General features: G+C 42.5%; 1 protein-coding gene and 1 long non-coding RNA gene across 2 annotated transcripts in view; both read left to right on the top strand.

Annotated features, from left to right (window-relative positions):
- LOC311142044 overlaps window positions 1-17,588 on the top strand; it is a 63,733-nt gene extending 46,145 nt beyond the window's left edge. The window contains exon 3 of the long non-coding RNA XR_014614266.1: window positions 17,449-17,588. This is a non-coding gene — a long non-coding RNA (uncharacterized lncRNA). The remainder of the gene's footprint in view (window positions 1-17,448) is intronic.
- Window positions 17,589-17,666: 78 nt separating this feature from the next.
- The window catches only part of LOC311142545 (bifunctional heparan sulfate N-deacetylase/N-sulfotransferase 1-like), a 34,599-nt gene continuing 31,553 nt past the window's right edge, over window positions 17,667-20,712 (top strand). The window contains exon 1 of the mRNA XM_084178219.1: window positions 17,667-18,425. Within this exon, the coding sequence (XP_084034345.1) occupies window positions 17,871-18,425 (555 nt within the window). The 5' untranslated portion in view covers window positions 17,667-17,870. The remainder of the gene's footprint in view (window positions 18,426-20,712) is intronic.

Here is a 20,712-nt window from a genome sequence, read left to right as displayed (position 1 = left end):
GCGGGACTGGACCAGAGGGGTATCCTACGAAGCAGGTTTGAGGAGTTAGCGGTTTCAACTCGCTGTATGTATTTGAGGTTTGGGCCAACAGAATCAGTCATATGGAAAGAAACATTATTTTACTGTAATAGAGGAGAAGTTAACCTTTCTAACAATACCCGTTTTATGTCTCAACGTCTCAAATTACGTGCAGAGCAGACACTACTAAAACGGGAGTATCAATGAACATTGATTCTGGAAAATTAATGCTAATGTCTTGTGCGGCATTACGGTACCACGTACTGCTTGCTGCATTTAGCCAAAGACTGTTATACTAGCTGTCTAGTCTGTTTTTTTTTATAAATGTGCAATAAGCATAAAACACAATTATATAAGGAATTGGCAACTCGTTCTCATTCTGAGAAATAAGGTAGGCTACATGATTTCATCATCTGAACAAAGTGGACAGGCTATCATGCTGTTCAAACAGTTGGAGACGGACAGAATGGTGTGTTTTATAACAATTCAACTGTTCTACCTTGTTAACTAGCAAATAGGTCCAAGTTGGCTAAACTTGAAATATAAAGATTAGCTGGCTACTTACTAGCACGTGGGCTTGTGCTTGAGAGATTGTTTCAGACCTGTGTTAATTTTCTTTAATGCCTGCTACAAGAACTTAGTCATTATTTGTGAATGTGCATTATGCATGGTTCTGGTTGCAAATAACGAAAAGGGAATTTTCATAAACAGACTTCAAAAGCCATATCAGTGATTATTGAAAAAAGCAGGTTAAACAATTTTGATAAAATAATTACATTATTAGTGGGAGGCTAATTTCACAAGCCCTGAATTCATTAGATTATTGCTCACTGTCTGAAATGCAGTGTATTTGACCTTTTTAATCATACAACAAAGCTTATTTAGAGAAAACATAAAAAAATTTGAGACACTACCGGTCAAAAGATTTAGAACACCTACTCATTCAAGGGTTTTTCTTAATTTTTACTATTTTCTACATTGCAGAATAATAGTGAAGACATCAAAACTATAAAATAACATCTACAGTGGCTTGCGAAAGTATTCACCCCCCTTGGCATTTTTCCTATTTTGTTGCCTTACAACCTGGAATGTTGTTGGCAGCTTTTCCTTCACTCTGCCGTCCGACTCATCCCAAACCATCTCAATTGGGTTGAGGTCGGGAGATTGTGGAGGCCAGGTCATCTGATGCAGCACTCCATCACTCATTCTTGGTAAAATAGCCCTTACACAGCCTGGAGGTGAGTGGGGTCATTGTCCTATTGAAAAACAAATGATAGTCCCACTAAGCCCAAACCAGATTGGATGGTGTATCGCTGCAGAATGCTGTGGTAGCCATGCTGGTTAAGTGTGCCTTGTTTTCTAAATAAATCACAGACCGTGTCACAAGCAAAGCACCCCCACATCATAACACAACCTCCTCCATGCTTTACGGTGGGAAATACACATCGGAGATCATCCGTTCACCCACACCGCATCTCACAAAGACACGCGGTTGGAACCAAAAATCTTCAATTTGGACTCCAAACCAAAGGACACATTCCCACCGGTCTAATATCCATTGCTCGTGTTTCTTGGCCCAAGCATGTCTCTTCTTCTTATTGGGGTCCATTAGTAGTGGTTTCTTTGCAGCAATTCGACCATGAAGGCCTGATTCACGGTCTCCTCTGAACAGTTGATGTTGAGATGTGTCTGTTATTGAACTCTGAAGCATTTATTTCGGCTGCAATTTCTGAGGCTGGTAACTCTAATGAACTTATCCTCTGCAGCAGAGGTAACTCTGGGTTTTCCATTCCTGTGGCGGTCCTCATGAGAGCCAGTTTAATCATAGCACTTGATGGTTTTTGCGAATGCACTTGAAGAAACTTTTAAAAGTTCTTGAGATTTTTTGTGTTGACTGACCTTCATGTCTTAAAATAATGGTGGACTGTCATTTCTCTTTTCTTATTTGAGCTGTTCTTGCCATAATATGGACTTGGTATTTTACCAAATAGGGCTATCTTCTGTATACTTTGATTTGTTTGACACTTTTTGGGTTACTACAGTGCCTTGCAAAAGTATTCATCCCCTTTGGCGTTTTCCCTATTTTGTTTCATTACAACCCGTCATTTAAATGGATTTGTATTTCATGTAATGGACATACACAAAATAGTCCAATTTGGTGAAGTGAAATGAAAAAAATTATTTTTTTCAAATAATTCTACAAAATAAATAACGTAAAAGTGGTGCGTGCGTATGTATTCACTCCATTTGCTATGAAGCCCCTAAATAACATCTGGTGCATCCAATTACCTTCAGAAGTCACATAATTAGTTTTAAAAAAGTCCACCTGTGTGCAATCTAAGTGTCACATGATCTGTCACATGATCTCAGTATATATACACCTGTTCTGAAAGGCCCCAGAGTCTGCAACACCACTAAGAAAGGGGCACCACCAAGCAAGCGGCACCATGAAGACCAAGGAGCTCTCCAAACAGGTCAGGGACAAAGTTGTGGAGAAGTACAGATCATGGTTGGGTTATAAAAAAATATCCGAAACTTTTAACATCCCACGGAGCACCATTAAATCCATTATTTAAAACAAACCTGCCAAGAGAGGGCCGCCCACCAAAACTCACGGACCAGGCAATGAGGGCATTAATCAGAGAGGCAACAAAGATAACCCTGAAGGAGCTGCAAAGCTCCACAGCGGAGATTGGAGTATCTCTCCATGGGACCACTTTAAGCCGTACACTCCACAGAGCTGGCCTTTATGGAAGAGTGGCCAGAAAAAAACATTGCTTAAAGAAAAAAATAAGCAAACACGTTTGGTGTTCGCCAAAAGGCATGTGGGAGACTCCCCAAACATATAGAAGAAGGTACTCTGGTCAGATGAGACTAAAATTGAGCTTTTTGGACATCAGGGAAAACACTATGTCTGGGGCAAACCCAACACCTCTCATCACCCAGAGAACACCATCCCCACAGTGAAGCATGGTGGTGGCAGCATCATGCTGTGGGGATGTTTTTCATCGGCAGGGACTGGGAAACTGGTCAAAATTGAAGGAATGATGGATGGCGCTAAATACAGGGAAATTATTGAGGGGAAACCTGTTTCAGTCTTCCTGAGATTTGAGACTGGGACGGAGGTTCACCTTCCAGCAGGACAATGACCCTAAGCATACTGCTAAAGCAACACTCTAGTAGTTTAAGGGGAAACATTTAAATGTCTTGGAATGGCCTAGTCAAAGCCCAGACCTTAATCCAATTGAGAATCTGTGATATGACTTAAAGATTGCTGTACACCAGCGGAACCCATCCAACTTGAAGGAGCTGGAGCAGTTTTGCAAAAATCCCAGTGGCTAGATGTGCCAAGCTTATAGAGACGTACCCCAAGAGACTTGCAGCTGTAATTGCTGCAAAAGGTGGCTCTACAAAGCATTGACTTTGGGGGGGGTGAATAGTTATGCACGCTCAAGGGTTCTGTTTTTTTGTCTTATTTCTTGTTTGTTTCACAATAAAACATATTTTGCATCTTCAAAGTGGTAGGCATGTTGTGTAAATCAAATGATACAAACCCCCAAAAAATCCATTTTAATTCTAGGTTGTAAAAATGCCAAGGGGTGTGAATACTTTCGCACACCACTGTAAATGATTCCATATGTGTTATTTCATTGTTTTGATGTCTTCACTATTATTCTACAATGTAGAAAACAGTAAAAATAAAGAAAAACCCTTGAATGAGTAGGTGTTCTAAAACTTTTCACCGGTAATGTATAAATCGTGAATCGCCCATACATTTTTTTTAATGGAGATGTTTTTTAGGCTATATTGCCCAAATAGAGGTGACAGACCGAAATGATCACTGCATCATCACATGACATAAAATCGAAAGGTATAAGGCATTTGAAGTGGCGGCAGCACAGCCTCTTCGTACTGCACTGCAGGATGGGAAATGTTCTAACTCTAAAACATGACTGTTTCATAGCCAGTGGAATGCTATATTCTTCTTTCCAAAGGAAAATGAATTTAAAAGAACAAGAGGTGGTACTTATTCTTTGCTCTCAACCTTTTGTAGTGTTTGAGATGAGGAGTGTATTGAATGGACGTCACATCAATAGTCCTCTTAGAGTGACTGTGGAGATGTGAGAGCTACAGCAGCAAGCTCCGTTTTATCCGCTGGAACTGATTTAGCCTCCTACCTTTGTTTCTCCATAGTGCTTTATTTAAGTGTGATTGCATGCTGTAACCACATTTACTACATCCATCGCTAGTCACAGCAGCAGTAGTTGGGATCGGTCTATATGCTTGTCAGGCCATCTGTGGGCGCGATATTTCATCACAGTCACAGATGGATTGAGTGCGAACCAATTAAATGATGCATTTTATGACAGCCAAGTGGTTGTTGAACGCTACTGGAATTCTGACTGTTGTTGTTTCAGTGTACTGTCTTTTTCATGTTTCATATTTGTGCTGCTGCATTAGAGCGTTCGAAGTGAACTACATTGCACAAGCGTGCAGTGGTGTGTCATATTGGATTTAGACCCACAGCTTCCCCCAGTCTTTATCTCTGAAACCGCAGACGTTTCACCTGTCTTCTGCTCTCCCTTCATTCGTTTTCAGGAGACAAACAGGACACCTCCAAACGGGCAGTAATCCCCTTACCATCATGCCGGAGTCAGTCCATAGGGGGATTACGTCAGGGGTACAGCTCACAGGGTTAGCACCGCCCCAATGACAGGAGATTAGCACACATTAGATAAGCAGCGTGGTAGGCTCGCCGCTCACACCAAACACTGGCCGTGCTGTGCGTGGGGGTTGAACCTGCTCTGGCCAAGTAAGTCCTCTCTAAGGGCTGGCAGAGCAGTGGTGGTGCTTATTGATGCGTGGGTTGACTTATAACCCGCAGTTACTGTATATCCACGGGGTGGGAAGGTTTAGGGTCATGACATATTGTGTGGATGAGTGGCGGGCGGATTGAATAAAGAGAAAACAATACCTTAAATCAATGAATACAGTCCCGTGTAGCTCAGTTGGTAGAGCATGGCGCTTGCAACGCCAGGGTTGTGGGTTCGATTCCCACGGGGGGGCCAGTATGGAAGAAAGAAATGTATGCACTCACTAACTGTAAGTCGCTCTGGATAAGAGCATCTGCTAAATGACTAAAATGTAATAAATGTATCATTCTTGTGCAATTTATACTTTGAGGTTGTTCTTTCATTATTTTAGGCAATCTGGCATTAGAGCAGAAGCCTAAGCTTTAGGGCCTTGCTGTATGCGTGCCAAATAACCTACAGCCAAATGCTTTTGGGAATGGGCAGAAAAAGTTAACATTGATCAACGGAGGCTAAAAGGACAATGTCGGAGTTGAATTCAATAAGAGAAAAGACATGGAGAGTTGAAGATAAAGAGGGTAAATTAATGTAATGTTTGGGAAAGATTTGGTCAAGTGGTAAAAGAAGATATCAGTGCCAGCTATGTTATGTGTGATGATTTTTGAGGCACTGTACAAACTTTGACAGTCACAAGACGGGGACTTCAAATAGGCCTATGGCACGTCAATGGACCTGTAGCCTACTGTTTAGATGGGTTAAATGGAAACTGAAATCTGGACACTGACTGTAGGTCTATAACCTCTCACGGAGCCTTAATATTCACTCCTGCAGAATTAAGCATTTCCTGCAGTAAAACGATACACCAAAGGTAGGCAAAATTTGGACTTGGGAACGGGCGTGGAGAAATATGATTTCTTTCTTTCTGCATCTTGAGAGAAAGGGAATGCACAGTTAGATACCATCTGTAGAGTTGCTATCTTTATCAGCATCATAAAAGCCGATTTTAGGATTTCAACCACATAAAATCTGCATCTAAGCCAAACTGAAATCTTATTAGAAACATGTTGGGTCGTTTTCAAAGCTTTCTATTTCCTTAACCGGTCAAGCTGATGTCATTTGGACATTTTGGACATCAAATCTTTATTATATATTTTTTTTTTTATTGCATTTTGTCCCCGGTCCCTAATTGTCTGCTCCGCAAAAGAAGCAGATGACAGAGAACTTTACCAATGTCAACTAGATTTAAGCATTAATTCTATCGATTTTTTTAAAAAATAATTCTGTTGAGCAGCGGGTGTATTTAGTCTTCTGGGGCAACATATGACAGAAGAGAAACTGCATGTTCTAATTATAGGCAAGTTGACTAACAAATAGCCTACCAAAATGTTTACAATTATAAGCGGAAACATATCTAAATCAGGCTAAACAAATCCTGCGTCCCATGTCAAAAAATTGTTCTGCCGTCTATGACTGTAGCATACAGCACCTTTTCTGTATTATCGGTTAGGGTCCGGGTGCGGGCCTCAGATTTTCACTTTATCACATATAGTCGGGTGGTTACGGGTGGGTTATTAGCATTTGCGGTGAACGAACAGCTGACCCGTGCACCATTAGTGGTGGTACAGTGTGCGCTGGGCTGGCAGACTGGGCTGGCTGGCGGACTCTGTGTGTTTTTGTCACCAGATCTAAGCAGCAGTGTGTGTGCTGTGAGTGTGAGAGCTCAAAGCCGAGCAGAGTGAGTGAGGCTGGTGGTGAAGTGGTGCTAAAGCTCTGAGAGCAGAGTAGAGCGGAGAGCCTGTGGAGGTAGGCAGCAGCATTAGCTAGCGGGGTGGAGAGTGGAGGAGCACAAACAGAGACTGGCTTGGCAGGGCACACAGGCTGCTGGAGGGCCCTCGAGGTGCAGAGGTGGCCATGGGAGGATGGAGCTCTCCAGACGCGCTTCACAAGGTACTGTGGCTGATGCTTTCCTGCAGAGTAGCTCCATTGAGAAGAAATGTGATTGTATGGTCTTATGGAGGTTTGGCATTTACAGTTCCTTCAGAAAGTACTCATACCCCTTGACCTTTTACACATTTTGTCGTGTTACAGCCTGAAATTAAAATGGATTCAATTTAGATTTTGTGTCACTGGCCTACACACAATAACCTATAATGTCCAAGTGGAATTATGTTTTTAGAAATGTTTACAAATTAATTAAAAATGAAAAGCTGAAATGTCTTGAGTCAGTAAGTATTCAACCCCTTTGTTATGGCAGGCCTACATAAGTTCAGGAGTAAATATTTGCTTAACAAGTCACATAAGTTGCATGGACTCGCTCTGTGTTCAATAATAGTGTTTAAGTTGATTTTTGAATGACTACCTCATCTCGGTACCCCACACATACAATTATTTGTAAGGTCCCTCTGTTCAGCAGTGAATTTCAACCACAAAGACCAGGGAGGTTTTCCAAAAAGAAGCGGACATTGAATATCCCTTTGAGCATGGTGAAGTTGTTAATTACATTTTGGATGGTGTATCAATACACCCAGTCACTACAAAGATAGTTGTCCTTCCTAACTCAGTTGCCAGAGAAGAAGGAAACTGCTCAGGGATTTCACAATGAGGGCAATGATGACGTTAAAGCAGTTACAGAGTTTAATGGCTGAGATAGGAGAACACTGAGGATGGATCAACAACATTGTAGTTACTCCACAATACTAACCTAAATGACAGGGTGAAATGAAGGAAGCCTGTACAGAATATTCCAAAACATGCATCCTATTTTCAATAAGGCACTAAAGTAAAACTGCAGAAATGTGGCAAAGAAATTAACTTTATGTCCTGAAAACAGTGTTATGTTTGGAGAAAATCCAACACAACACATCACTGGGTACCACTCTTCATATTTTCAAGCATAGTGGTGGCTGCATCATGTTATGGATATGCTTGTCATTGGCAAGTACTTGGGAGTTTTTTTTTTGTTGATTAAAAGAAACGGAATAGAGCTAAGCACAGGCAAAATCCTAGAGGAAAACGTGGTTCAGTCTGCTATCCAATAGACACTGGGAGACAAATTCACCTTTCAGCAGGACAATAACCTAAAACACAAGGCCAAATATACACTGGAGTTGCTTACCAAGACGACATTGAGTGTTCCTAAGGGGCCTAGTTACAGTTTTGACTTAAGTCGGCTTGGAAATCTATGGCAAGATTTGAAATTGGTTGTCTAGCAATGATCAACAACCAACTTGACAGATCTTGAATATTGCAAATATTGTACAAACCAGGTGTGCAAAGCTCTTGGACACTTACCCAGAAAGACTGACAGCTGTCATCGCTGCCAAATACTTATGTAAATGAGATATTTCATTTTCAATACATTTGCCAAAATGTCTAAAAACATGTTTTCACTTTGTCATTATGGGGTATTGTGTGTAAATAGATGGGTGAGAAAATATTTATTTAATCCCTTTTGAATTCAGGCTGTAACACAACAGAATGTGGAATAAGTCAAGGGTGATGAATACTTTCTGAAGGCACTGTATGCTTAGGCTATATTGAACAAATGTTATTCACTGGTTCACATTGATGTCTTAGAGTTCAAGCTGATTTATTTTGTTTACTGGAAATGTTCTGGATCCATCTATGCAGGAGTCCATGTTGGACACCAGGTTGTGGCCACTGACTCTGCTCAGTCTGTCTTCATCTGCCGCTTGTTTGCGCATTTGGTCCAGTCTAGATAAACAGGATTAGATATTTAGGATTACACTTCCCTGACCCTCCCCATATTGTGCTAGTTTAGGCCCTTCAGATTGCTAATGCTTTGTTTTAACCCTGCCTCAGACCGAGGTGACTACCAACCCAATGCCACATTGATTGATATGCAATTGGGTGGTTGATGACCTGAAATGATTCGGATATGATTCTGTGTCTCACAGTATTTGAATGGGTATTGGTTTTATATTCAGTGGTTTTTCTTGTTAGTTTTGAAAATTGCTTCTCCTTGGGCCATTTCATGGTACCCCTCAATCTGTGCATACAAATACGAAATTGCAGTTTTACCAAGCAAGAATTGTGACTGCGCTAAATGAATGGCTGCGTGAAGGCAGTAAACTGCATTGTGGTTCTGACTTTTATTGCCTATTAATAAGAGAGAAGTGAGGACAACGGTGTTAGAAGTAGGGATGTCATCTTATTTTTCAGTTAGACCATAGTAAAGATCACACGCTCTTGTAGTTATTATGGTGCTCTACATTCATGGCATATCATATTCAAATGCACAGACAACTAAGAAATTCATTTGTGCGATAGATACAACTTCAGCGCTGGGATCTGAGGCTCCTCAGTCAAACCGATTTTCGACGCTATCAGAAAGCATTGGCGCTCTTAACAGTTTTTTTTACTTCTGTCTGTTACAGCGGCTGATCACATTTCTCTGCACAATCTCCGTCTGAAGTTTGTGGTGTCTGTTTTCACGGACGGCAGTTGCCAGCTCTCCACAAAATAATTCAAATTCATATGGAGATGGGAGACTTTGTGGTGATGTCTGATATAGGACACAGTTTTACTTCTGCTTTCTGAAGGATGATGTGGTTTGTACTTTTCCTTAGAAGTGGTAGCTGGAACAGTTGATCCAACCAAAGCTTGTTTTTAGCCCTGTTTTTCACATCGTGTATGTCTTCCCCTTGTTTACGTAACCCTTTACACTCATGGGAATTGGCCTATATGTCTAGTGCTAAATTGTAATGTTTCTTACAGAAGAAATATGAAATGCATATGCATAACCATGGTAGCAATTGAAGGGGAACAGTTTAAAGATTATGGGGAAAATTATATGCGTGAGTTGCTCAATTTCCGAACGGCTGTCAGTCAAAACCCATACAGCACTGTGAAGCGCAGAGCCAGAGCTCTGACGTCGTGTATAGCATGTTACTGTAAAGCCACTGCGTCCGATTTAGGCGTTTATCAGTGCCCAAATCTGCCATTTTCAACCCGTGTACGAGTGTAAAGGGTTAACAAAGGTAGGCTACATCTTTGGGTTAGTGCTGTCTTTCATATGTACAGTACAGATACTGTCCCACAGACAGCAATATTTATGTTCTTCATGTATGTGTTGGCAGAAATAGATTTCTCGCCCATGTGAGACTTCTAAGGTATCCCGAATATCTCAAATTAGGTCATCCAAGTGGAGAATTCCAGGCTCTTAGTCATATCCCTCCCTCTGTGATGTAAGTCGGCCTCAAAACATACAATAGGTCTATGTGTAAAAGCCTATGTTATCCAGTTAGCATGGATCCCTCTGTAATGGCTATTCACCTGGGTTGTGATTAGCCTTAGCAACCCTTTTGGTTCCTAACCAAGCATAATTAAACGAATCTATCTGTAAACCTAAGCATGGTCTTATTACCCATACCCCAGACAGTCCAACGCTGTGGTGATTCACAAACATTCACAACTTCTTGTGAAATGAGTCAGACCTCGGTGATGATAGTAGTTAGTCCGAAGACTAATTAGCGGTAACTATCCCAGTGCCTTAGATACAGAGCTTGGCTAATTGCACATAATTAGTGGCTGGCAGATGCATTTTAGAAAGTACAAGCATTAACATAATGAGCATATTCCTCACTCTGCACCAACTCTCCACTATTTCCTTTCCTTTATAGATGTCTTGATTGCAAGAACTGCAATAACGCAACATAACCTCTGGAACAGGAAACAAATCACTGTCCACATCTGGCTTTTGAAGAGCTATTTTATAATGTCTGTCCTCTGATGTCTACCACAACATGCTGCTCCTCTATTGTACTGCCACCAAACCCCATGAGCCAACCGACTCCTCTGCCTCCATTGACTAGATCCACCCTGACTTCTTTTTAGGTGAACAGTGGAGACGAAAGCTGAGGCAGGAAGGGAAGGCCATTAAAACCTGCATTAGTCTCAGTCTGCTAACTCCTCATGCATGAGCAAGGACCGGATTCTCCGGCCGTCGTCATGTGCTTCAAACAATGTCTGTCATTGTGAATCTGAAATGGCACTGGGCCCAGGGGAGTAGGCCTGGGTACACTCTGTGAATCTGAAGTTAGGGTTGCCTGAGACTAAGAGAAAGCAGTCCTGCAAGGCTAGCCATCCAGGGCCAGCGGCCAGGGATTGTCTTGTAGCCCAAGCCTCTGGCGCAGTTACCCACGGTGCTCATTACAGGAAGTGTTCCGGTGTTACTGGCCCTACACTCCAATCAGTGGCTCGCTAATATTCGATTCTTTGTTTTTTCACATTATCTTTTTTATTTCAGTAGCCAATCTCCACTGTCCAATAAAAAAGAAAGGATTGAGAAGAAACCTTGACTGAGATAAAGAAAAAGCAGAGAGGCTTTGAAGACTCTATCTTTGAACCTTTTTTCTGTCTTAAATTTATTCCACTGAGGTGTCATACAGCCCCTCACATGCCAGAAGGACTCAGTCTCCTAAATGTGTTGATATTCTAGCCTCTTCTCTCTTCTAGTCTCTATTCTCCAATAAAATCCCATTGATTGGTTGAATCGGATGACCAGTAATTCCAGCACATTAAGAGCTTTGACCATCATCTATTGCATTCTAATAACACGTTTGATTAGGTGCAGCGGTGTTCCAATTGTAACTACTTTAATAAGGGTGGTTGATACAGATTCCTCACATGCCTGAGGTTATGATGACAATAACATTAAAATAATTAAAATAGGCGGCCTACGTTAAAATACGATTTCTTGTCCTCATTTTGATAGCCACATTAAAGATGATATTCCTAGAGTTTGTGGAATATGAGTCATGCTTAATCGTTCTCTCCACATCTGTTCAGCATGTAGCTAATGTGTTGTAAGGGCCTTTGTACTGTGTGTTGCTGGGTCAGGGTAGAGCTAAGAGCATATTGCTGTCCCTCTCTAGGAACACATGATGCATGAGGTATGTGATGCCCTGAGGGCAGGGTGTGTGCTAGCACTGATCCTGCTCCTAGAAAATGGCTGTGTGTTCCCGGAGGCCCTCAGCTCTTTTTCACACGTCTTTCAGAACTCTCTGACTGCAAGAAAAAACTGTAGGAACTTGGGAGATGGTGACTTATTCTTAAATGTCAAGGTCCTCGTTTTCCTACATTTCTAAAAGTCCTGTTTTTTTCCCGTCTTCCTTTACTTTTCTCAATCTCAGCATATTTGGTATGTCATTGCGGAGGCTTTTGAAACTTGTGAGCATGGTGGAATGAGCAGTGTGTTGGTGAACCAGACAGCCAGTCTCTACTCATTAATATTGCTCATTATATTATTACTAAAGGTTTCATTTCTCAAAGTTAGGATCGACTTTCTGCGCTTCAGATACACAAGACTCAAATGCCAGGAATAAAACTTTTCCTTCCCCCCTCCCCGTTTTTGTCTGGTACATGGAACAAAAAGAAAACTCCTGAAAGCCGTTGTCACTCTTGTCTTGTAAGAATATCTGCCGTCATCTCAGCCTGGTATTCAGTTTCTCCGAAGAGACAATTGATGTCAAGGAAAAGGTGTATTGATCTGGATGAGATGTGAAAGTTATCTGTTCTTTTGTCTGCTATTTGCCACAGGCACTCTGGTTCATGTCACGTATAGCGCCTTAAGAAGGTATTCACTCCCATTGACTTTTTCCACATTTGTTTATGTTACAGCCTTAATGTACAATTGATTAAATTGAGCTTTTTTGTCACTGGCCTACACACAATACCCCATAATGTCAAAGTGGAATAATATTTTTAGAAATGTTTACAATTTATTTTAAAATGTAAAGCTGAAATGTCTTTGAGTCAATAAGTATTCAACCCCTTTGTTATAGCAAGCCTAAATAAGCACAGGAGTAAAAATGTGCTTACCAAGTCACGTAATAAGTTTGAAATGAAATAAGTTTGCTAACTCAATCATCAAGTTTGCAGATGACACAACAGTAGTAGGCCTGATTACCAACAATGAAGAAACAGCCTACAGGGAGGAGGTGAGGGCCCTGGCGGAGTGGTGCCAGGAAAATAACCTCTCCCTCAACAAAAGGAAGGAGCTGATCGTGGACTTCAGGAAACAGCAGAGGGAGCACGCCTCTATCCACATCGACGGGACCGCAGTGGAGAAGGTGGAAAGCTTCAAGTTCCTCGGCGTATACACCACTGACAATCTGAAATGGTCCACCCACACAGACAGTGTGGTGAAGAAGGCACAACAGTGCCTCTTCAACCTCAGGAGGCTGAAGAAAGTCGGCTTGGCCCCTAATCACAAACTTTTACAGATGCACAATTGAGAGCATCCTGTCGGGCTGTATCACTGCCTGGTACGGCAACTGCACCGCCCGCAACCGCAGGGCTCTCCAGAGGGTGGTGCGGTCTGTCCAACGCATCAACGGGGGCACACTGCCTGCCCTCCAGGACACCTACAGCATCCAATATCACAGGAAGGCAAAAAAATATAATCAATGACATAAAAACTCGAGCCACGGCCTGGTCACCCCGCTGTCATCCAGAAGGCGAGGTCAGTACAGGTGCATCAAAGCTGTGACCGAGAGACTGAAAAACAGCTTCTATCTCAAGGCCATCAGACTGTTAATTAGCCATCACTAGCCGGCTACCACCCGGTTACTCAACCCTGCACCTTTATATGCTGCTGCCCCATATACATAGACATGGAATCACTGGTCACTTTAATAATGTTTACATACTGCTTTACTCATTTCATATGTATATACAGTGCCTTGCAAAAGTATTCATCCCCCTTGGCGTTTTTCCTATTTTGTTGCATTACAACCTGTAATTTAAATGGATTTTTATTTGGATTTCATGTCATCGACATACACAAAATAGTCAATTGGTGAAGTGAAATGAAAAGTATAACTTGTTTTAGAAAAATTCTAACAAATAAATAACGGAAAAGTGGTGCGTGCATATGTATTCACCCCCTTTGCTATGAAGCCCCTAAATAAGATCTGGTGCAACCAATTACCTTCAGAAGTCACATAATTAGTTAAATAAAGTCCACCTGTGTGCAATCTAAGTGTCACATGATCTCAGTATATATATACACCTGTTCTGAAAGGCCCCATAGTCTGCAACACCACTAAGCAAGGGGCACCACCAAGTAAGTGGCACCATGAAGACCAAGGAGCTCTCCAAACAGGTCAAGGACAAAGTTGTGGAGAGGTACAGATCAAGGTTGGGTTATAAAAAAATATCAGAAACTTTGAACATCCCACGGAGCACCATGAAATCCATTAATAAAAAATGGAAATAATATGGCACCACAACAAACCTGCCAAGAGAGGGCCGCCCACCAAAACTCACGGACCAGGAAAGGAGCGCATTAATCAGAGAGGCAACAAAGAGACCAAAGATAACCCTGAAGGAGCTGCAAAGCTCCACAGTTGAGATTGGAGTATCTGTCCATAGGACCACTTTAAGCCGTACACTCCACAGAACTGGGCTTTACAGAAGAGTGGCCAGAAAAAAGCCATTGATTTAAAGAAAAAAATAAGGAAAAAAGTTTGGTGTTCACCAAAAGGCATGTGGGAGACTCCCCAAACATATAGTAGAAGGTACTCTGGTCAGACTAAAATTGAGCTTTTTGGCCATCAAGGAAAACGCTATGTCTGGCGCAAACCCAACACCTCTCATCACCCAGAGAACACCATCCCCACGGTGAAGCATGGTGGTGGCAGCATCAAGCTGTGGGGATGTTTTTCATCGGCAGGGACTGGGAAACTGGTCAAAATTGAAGGAATGATGGATGGCGCTAAATACAGGGAAATTCTTGAGGGAATCTTGTTTTGTCTTCCAGCGATTTGAGACTGGGACTGAGGTTCACCTTCCAGCAGGACAATGACCCTAAGTGTACTGCTAAAGCAGCACTCGAGTAGTTTAAGGGGAAACATTTAAATGTCTTGGAATGGCCTAGTCAAAGCCCAGACCTCAATCCAATTGAGAATCTGTGGTATGACTTAAAGATTGCTGTACACCAGCGGAACCCATCCAACTTGAAGGAGCTGGAGCAGTTTTGCCTTGAAGAATGGGCATTAATCCCAGTGGCTAGATGTGCCAAGCTTATAGAGACATACCCCAAGAGATTTGCAGCTGTAATTGCTGCAAAAGGTGGCTGTACAAAGTATTGACTTTGGGGGGGTGAATAGTTATGCACGATCAAGTTTTGTGTTTTTGTCTTATTTCTTGTTTGTTTCACAATAAAGAAAAATATTTTGCATCTTCAAAGTGGTAGGCATGTTGTGTAAATCAAATGATACAAACCCCCCAAAAATCAATTTTAATTCCAGGTTGTAAGGGTGAATACTTTCGCAAGCCACTGTATTCTATTCTTAATTCCATTCTTTTACTTTTACATTTGTGTGTATTGTTGTTAACTGTTAGATACTACTGCGCTGTTGGAGCTAGGAACACAAGCATTTCGCTACACCCGTAATAACATCTGCTAAATGTGTATGTGACCAATAGAATTGGATTTGATTTGATTCATATGGGTGATTGTTAATGGGACAATTGATTGTTGCAACCATCAAACTAGTAGCAGTAGTTTAGAGGATAATATAAAATAAAATAATGTATACTTTATAAGCGCTTTAGCTATACCTACCGTGTGAAACCTTGTGTAGCCCAGCCCTGTCCTACAGTAGAACCTACGGTCTATGACCGAGCAGCTTTGGCGCTCCCTGTTTTCTGGGTGTATCCCCTCTGTTTCACTTTACAAATGCATTGTGTCATCTGAATCATACTGGGTTTTCATAATCCTTTACACATTTAAAAGGGTTGGCTTCTCCCGTTGTGGTGGCTGCCTGGTGCATATTAAATAACTTGTGGATGAATAGCAGAGCCCCCGTCCCTTTTAATCCTGGCCCAGATGACATGGTGACAGGCCTTCACGTCACACTCGTGGCCACAATGGGAGCCAAGTGACAGGTATTGTGGTTGGAGCTTAGACTCTTGGTGTGGGGACTGGGGAGGGGGCGGGGAGTGGGGTAAAGGACTCAAATGCCTGCACGTCATCCTTACAACCCCTTCTGGAATTTACTATTGCTTTGTTGCTTCCTAAAACTAGCCCCCTTTCCCTCCTCTAAAATGTCTGATGGGGATGTTGAATCACGCTAAAGGACTAGAACACGAACAGCTGCGTCTCACCAAAGGGAGGGCGACTCGGGCGTCTTTCATATGCTCTGCTCCCAGCACCCTTTTGAAGTGATGAAATGGCTTTCTCCCTGGCCCTCCTCTCCTATCCTCTCCCTGGCCTTGCCTGTGTTTTCATCTTTATAAATGTACTTTTGTGCTCTTTTGCTTTGCTTTGGTATTCATGCATTTTTATCCCCGTACCCCTGCAAGGCTTTGATTCTTTGTTCTACACTCTTTTCCCATGCGCCCTCCCACCTTCCATATATTAATGGATCTGTGGTGCCTGGCTGGATCCCACCTCAGGCATGCTGGATCTTGTTGTCTCCCTGTCGCCTCACCCTTTCCAACGATTGAACAAGCTCTCGTTTTAAGCTTGTGTATTTATCCTCTGAAAATTGGTGCTTTGTAGAAGACATAAAAACAAGGTGGGGCCATTCTAAACAGAGAACCCTGTAGAATAGGCCCGGGCAGGTTAAATGTACCAGTTTTTGTGTGTTTTGAATTGTTTCTGTAGGTAAATAGAAGTTCTGTTTGCAGACCTGTGTTTGTTAGCTTCACTATAGACTCTCTCTACCTTTTTTGGGGTTCATTTCAAACCAAAATGTCATAACAGATTAGGCTCGTAGAGAAATGTCCAGCTGAAATTGCCCAAATGACCGTACATGAACAGTATGCAAGCAACTTCTATTATACAATGAAGTGACCCTGGATGGGTGCTTGGTTTCCAGAGTCATGATGGAGACATTGTGGACAGGGTAGTCCATCCTGGCAGTGATGCAGGCTTCTAGAAACTAGAAGTCATTCCCATTCCGCTCCACCCCCCCTCTCTTTACCTGTACCACACTCGCTTCTTAAAGTTTAGTTTTATAACTTTACAGATGAAAAAAACAAGACAATTCAGTTCCTTTGAAGTGAATGGTAGAGAGCAAGGATCATTTGTGAAAGCCCCTGCTAATCAATTCAAGCGGCTGTCATTACCCTGTAATCCAGAATTGGCCTCTCCCGGATCCTCTTGGTATTCTCTGAGAGGAACGCCTGAACGTCGGGATCTCATGACATCAGCACATTGGTTTGCTGACTGGGTCTTCTGCTCTCTTTTTAAAAACCCATTATACATTTCTCTTTGTCAAACGGTATGAAAAAGTGACGGTGCAGCAACCAGCACCTTACTGTACGTGTTGGAATGTGCCTCTTTCTAGGGATCTGACGTTAGCTTGTTGATGTCCCTGGGAGCAGGTTGAACACGGTTTCCTTGAACAATCAGGTAGACACAGGCACAATTCCGACTAATTTTGATCAGGGTGGCCTAGCTTAAGAGAGAAACTGTTTTTAGTTAATTCAAAATGGATGTCATTAAACAACATTAAAAACAATGAATCAAAGATGCAATCAAGAAATGCAGAGGGGGATGGAGGTTGAGCTCAGTAAAAGGAGGAGAGAACTGGAACACTGAACAGTCCTATTCTAAACTGTGTGTATATTTGTCTTTGTCCTCCAGGTCTCCAGGAGAATGTTTTGGGGATGAACTGCTGGAAGAGCAGCACCTTGCTGGACGACCCGTGTGACCCCAGAGAACCATATTTACCCCATCGCCACCTCCGCCCCTCTGTCAGTGCTGCAGAAAGCCCAAAGACTTAGTGTGAGCAGTAGGGGGGTGGGGGGGTAGGGAGGGAGGGCAGGGGACCTGGGCTGGTGGATGGAGTAAAGGCACACATCCCTTCTGCCAGAGAGCCACCCACCCACCCTAATGGTGTCCCCTGCCCATGTCGCTCCCACTACCCCTCTGCAATGGTGACATGAGAGTATGTGATGTGGAGGAGCCTATTGTATTTTGGAAGAAGAATCTCTGCCACCTCTAAAGCTACTGTTGCATTCTGATTGCTTTCACCGTGCACTCTGTGACTGATTCTGCGCAGGGTGATGTTGCTGCCGTCATGCGGTCGCCTCCGGCGGCTCTTCCGTCACTCTCACTCCTTCACTCTCCAGACCAGCCTGCTGCTCCTCTTCCTCTTCTGCATGGTCAGCGTCCTGGTCTCCGCCTACTTCCTCTACGGAGTCAAGCGGGAGCTGGAGCCGGCTGCGGGGGGCGTGGGAGGGTCGGAGGAAGGCACTGCCGACTGGGACGACCCCCGGGCCGCCACCCCCTCCACCTCCTCTCGAGCGCTCCCTCCACGCACGGCCAGGCCCTCAGACGCGTCACGCACCGACCCTGTGGTGCTGGTGTTTGTTGAGAGCCTGTACTCCCAGCTGGGCCAGGACATTGTGGCCATCCTAGAGTCTGGACGCTTCCGCTACCGGACCGAGATCGCCCCGGGGAAGGGGGACATGCCCACTCTGACAGACAAGGACCGAGGCCGTTTCACGCTGGTCATCTACGAGAACATCCTGAAATACGTCAACCTGGACGCCTGGAACAGAGACCTACTGGACAAGTACTGTGTGGAGTACGGAGTGGGCATCATAGGCTTCTTTAAGGTTAGTACTGTGTGGAGTACGGAGTGGGCATCATAGGCTTCTTTAAGGTTAGTACTGTGTGGAGTACGGAGTGGGCATCATAGGCTTCTTTAAGGTTAGTACTGTGTGGAGTACGGAGTGGGCATCATAGGCTTCTTTAAGGTTAGTACTGTGTGGAGTACGGAGTGGGCATCATATGCTTCTTTAAGGTTAGTACTGTGTGGAGTACGGAGTGGGCATCATAGGCTTCTTTAAGGTTAGTACTGTGTGGAGTACGGAGTGGGCATCATAGGCTTCTTTAAGGTTAGTACTGTGTGGAGTACGGAGTGGGCATCATAGGCTTCTTTAAGGTTAGTACTGTGTGGAGTACGGAGTGTCATAATGACTCAACAAATTGTACTTTTTTAATTACTCTGCCATTTAAGTAATGCCCCTCCCCCCCCTTTACTTTTCCTAAATAAGTGTATATAACAGACTGTCGTTGTTAGAATCTTAATATCACAAACAGAATTTGTGTTATAGTTTTAAGAGGACATGTCACCCCCCCCCCCCCCCCCCCCTTTAATGGTTGTGATAGGAGACAACTGAGGATGGATCAACAACATTGTAGTTAGTCCACAATACTAACCTAAATGACAGAGTGAAATGAAGGAAGCCTGTACAGAATGCTCAAAATATTCGAAAACATGCATCCTGTTTTCAATAAGGCACTAAAGTAAAACTGCTAAAAATGTGGCAAAGAAAATTAACTTTATGTCCTGAATATAAAGCGTTATGTTTGGGGCAAATCCAACAAAGCACATCACTGAGTACCACTCTTCATATGTTCAAGCATGTTGGTGGCTACATCATTTTGTGGGTATACTTGTTATCGGCAAGGACTAGGGAATTTTCTGGGATAAAAAGAAACTGAAAATACAGCTAAGCACAGGAAAAATCCTAGAGGAAAACCTGGTTCAGTCTTCTTTCCAACAGACACTGGGAGATTAATTCACCTTTCAGCAGGACAATAACCTAAAACACAAGGCCAAATCTACACTGGAGTTGCTTACTAAGACGACATTGAGTGGCCTAGTTACAGTTTTAACTTAAATCGGCTTGAAAATCTTTGGCAAGACTTGAAAATGGCTTTCTAGCAATGATAAACAACCAACTTGACGGAGCTTGAGGAATTTGTTAAAGAATAATGGCCAAATTTTGTACAATCCAGGTGTGGAAAGCTCTTATAGACTTACCCAGAAAGACTCACAGCTGTAATTGCTGCCAAAGGTGATTCTAACATGTGTTGACTCAGGGGGTTGAATACTTAGATATATTAGTGTTTTATTTTTCATAAATGTTTTACAAATGTAATAATTCTTCTTCCACTTTGACATTGCAGATTATTTTGTCTAGATCGTTGACAACAAATTACAATTAAATAAATGTAAATCCCACTTTGTAGCACAAGAATGTGGGAAAAGTGAAGGGGTGTGAATACTTTCTGAAGGCACTGTACCTCACGAAGCAACTGCTCTCTATACCTCTCGATCACACGTTCTTCTGTGTCTACCCTCAGTCTCAGACCGGACAAGTAGGCGCACCATGGCATTATGGTCATTGTAGTTAATTACCACGTTTTCTGCACTAAACTATGTAGAGTATTGGCCTGTTGGAAACTACAACTCCCTACTACATCGCACAGTTCGGGCTTGATCTGATTTATCTCTAGAGAAACTCTGCATTGCACTCACAGGAAAATTAATAAATGGAATTCAATTAATTGAACCGTCGTCGTCAATTAGTTGTTTTAAAATAACCAAAATGTTGGTTAATCAGTCAGCACTATTAAAATATGATATGTTATTTTTAAGTACATTTTCTTATTTCCATAATGTTTCTTAAGTAAATTATAATGGATTTTTTTGTGACGTATTTAACTCTTGAACTGCGGTGGTTTTAGTGTTTTTTTGTTTGTTATTACAGTAACATAAAAAAATTATATAATAATATAATATGCCATTTAGCATAAACCATTTAACATAAACCAATGAATGCTATTATGTTCTTTTAAATAATTGTTTTTTTCCCTTGTTCTGATACCTAAGACCTTCATAAACACAACCAAATGATTATTTTTGCGATCTCATATATGAAATCTATTTATTAGACTGTTAGAATGTTGATGTTCAAAAGAGGCGTCATTGGCCCGAAGGGGGGTCCAACAAGGCCAGGCTTTTCTAGTGTTTAAGGTTAGTACTGTGTGGAGTACGGAGTGGGCGTCATAGGGTTATTTGTAAGGTAAGAGCCAGTCACTGATTGCAGGCTG

The sequence above is a fragment of the Coregonus lavaretus genome, assembly GCF_964263955.1.
Source record: "Coregonus lavaretus genome assembly, chromosome: 15".
Taxonomy (NCBI): domain Eukaryota; kingdom Metazoa; phylum Chordata; class Actinopteri; order Salmoniformes; family Salmonidae; genus Coregonus; species Coregonus lavaretus.
Note: the sequence above shows the minus strand (reverse complement) of the source record. Positions and strands in the feature narration are given on the sequence as shown.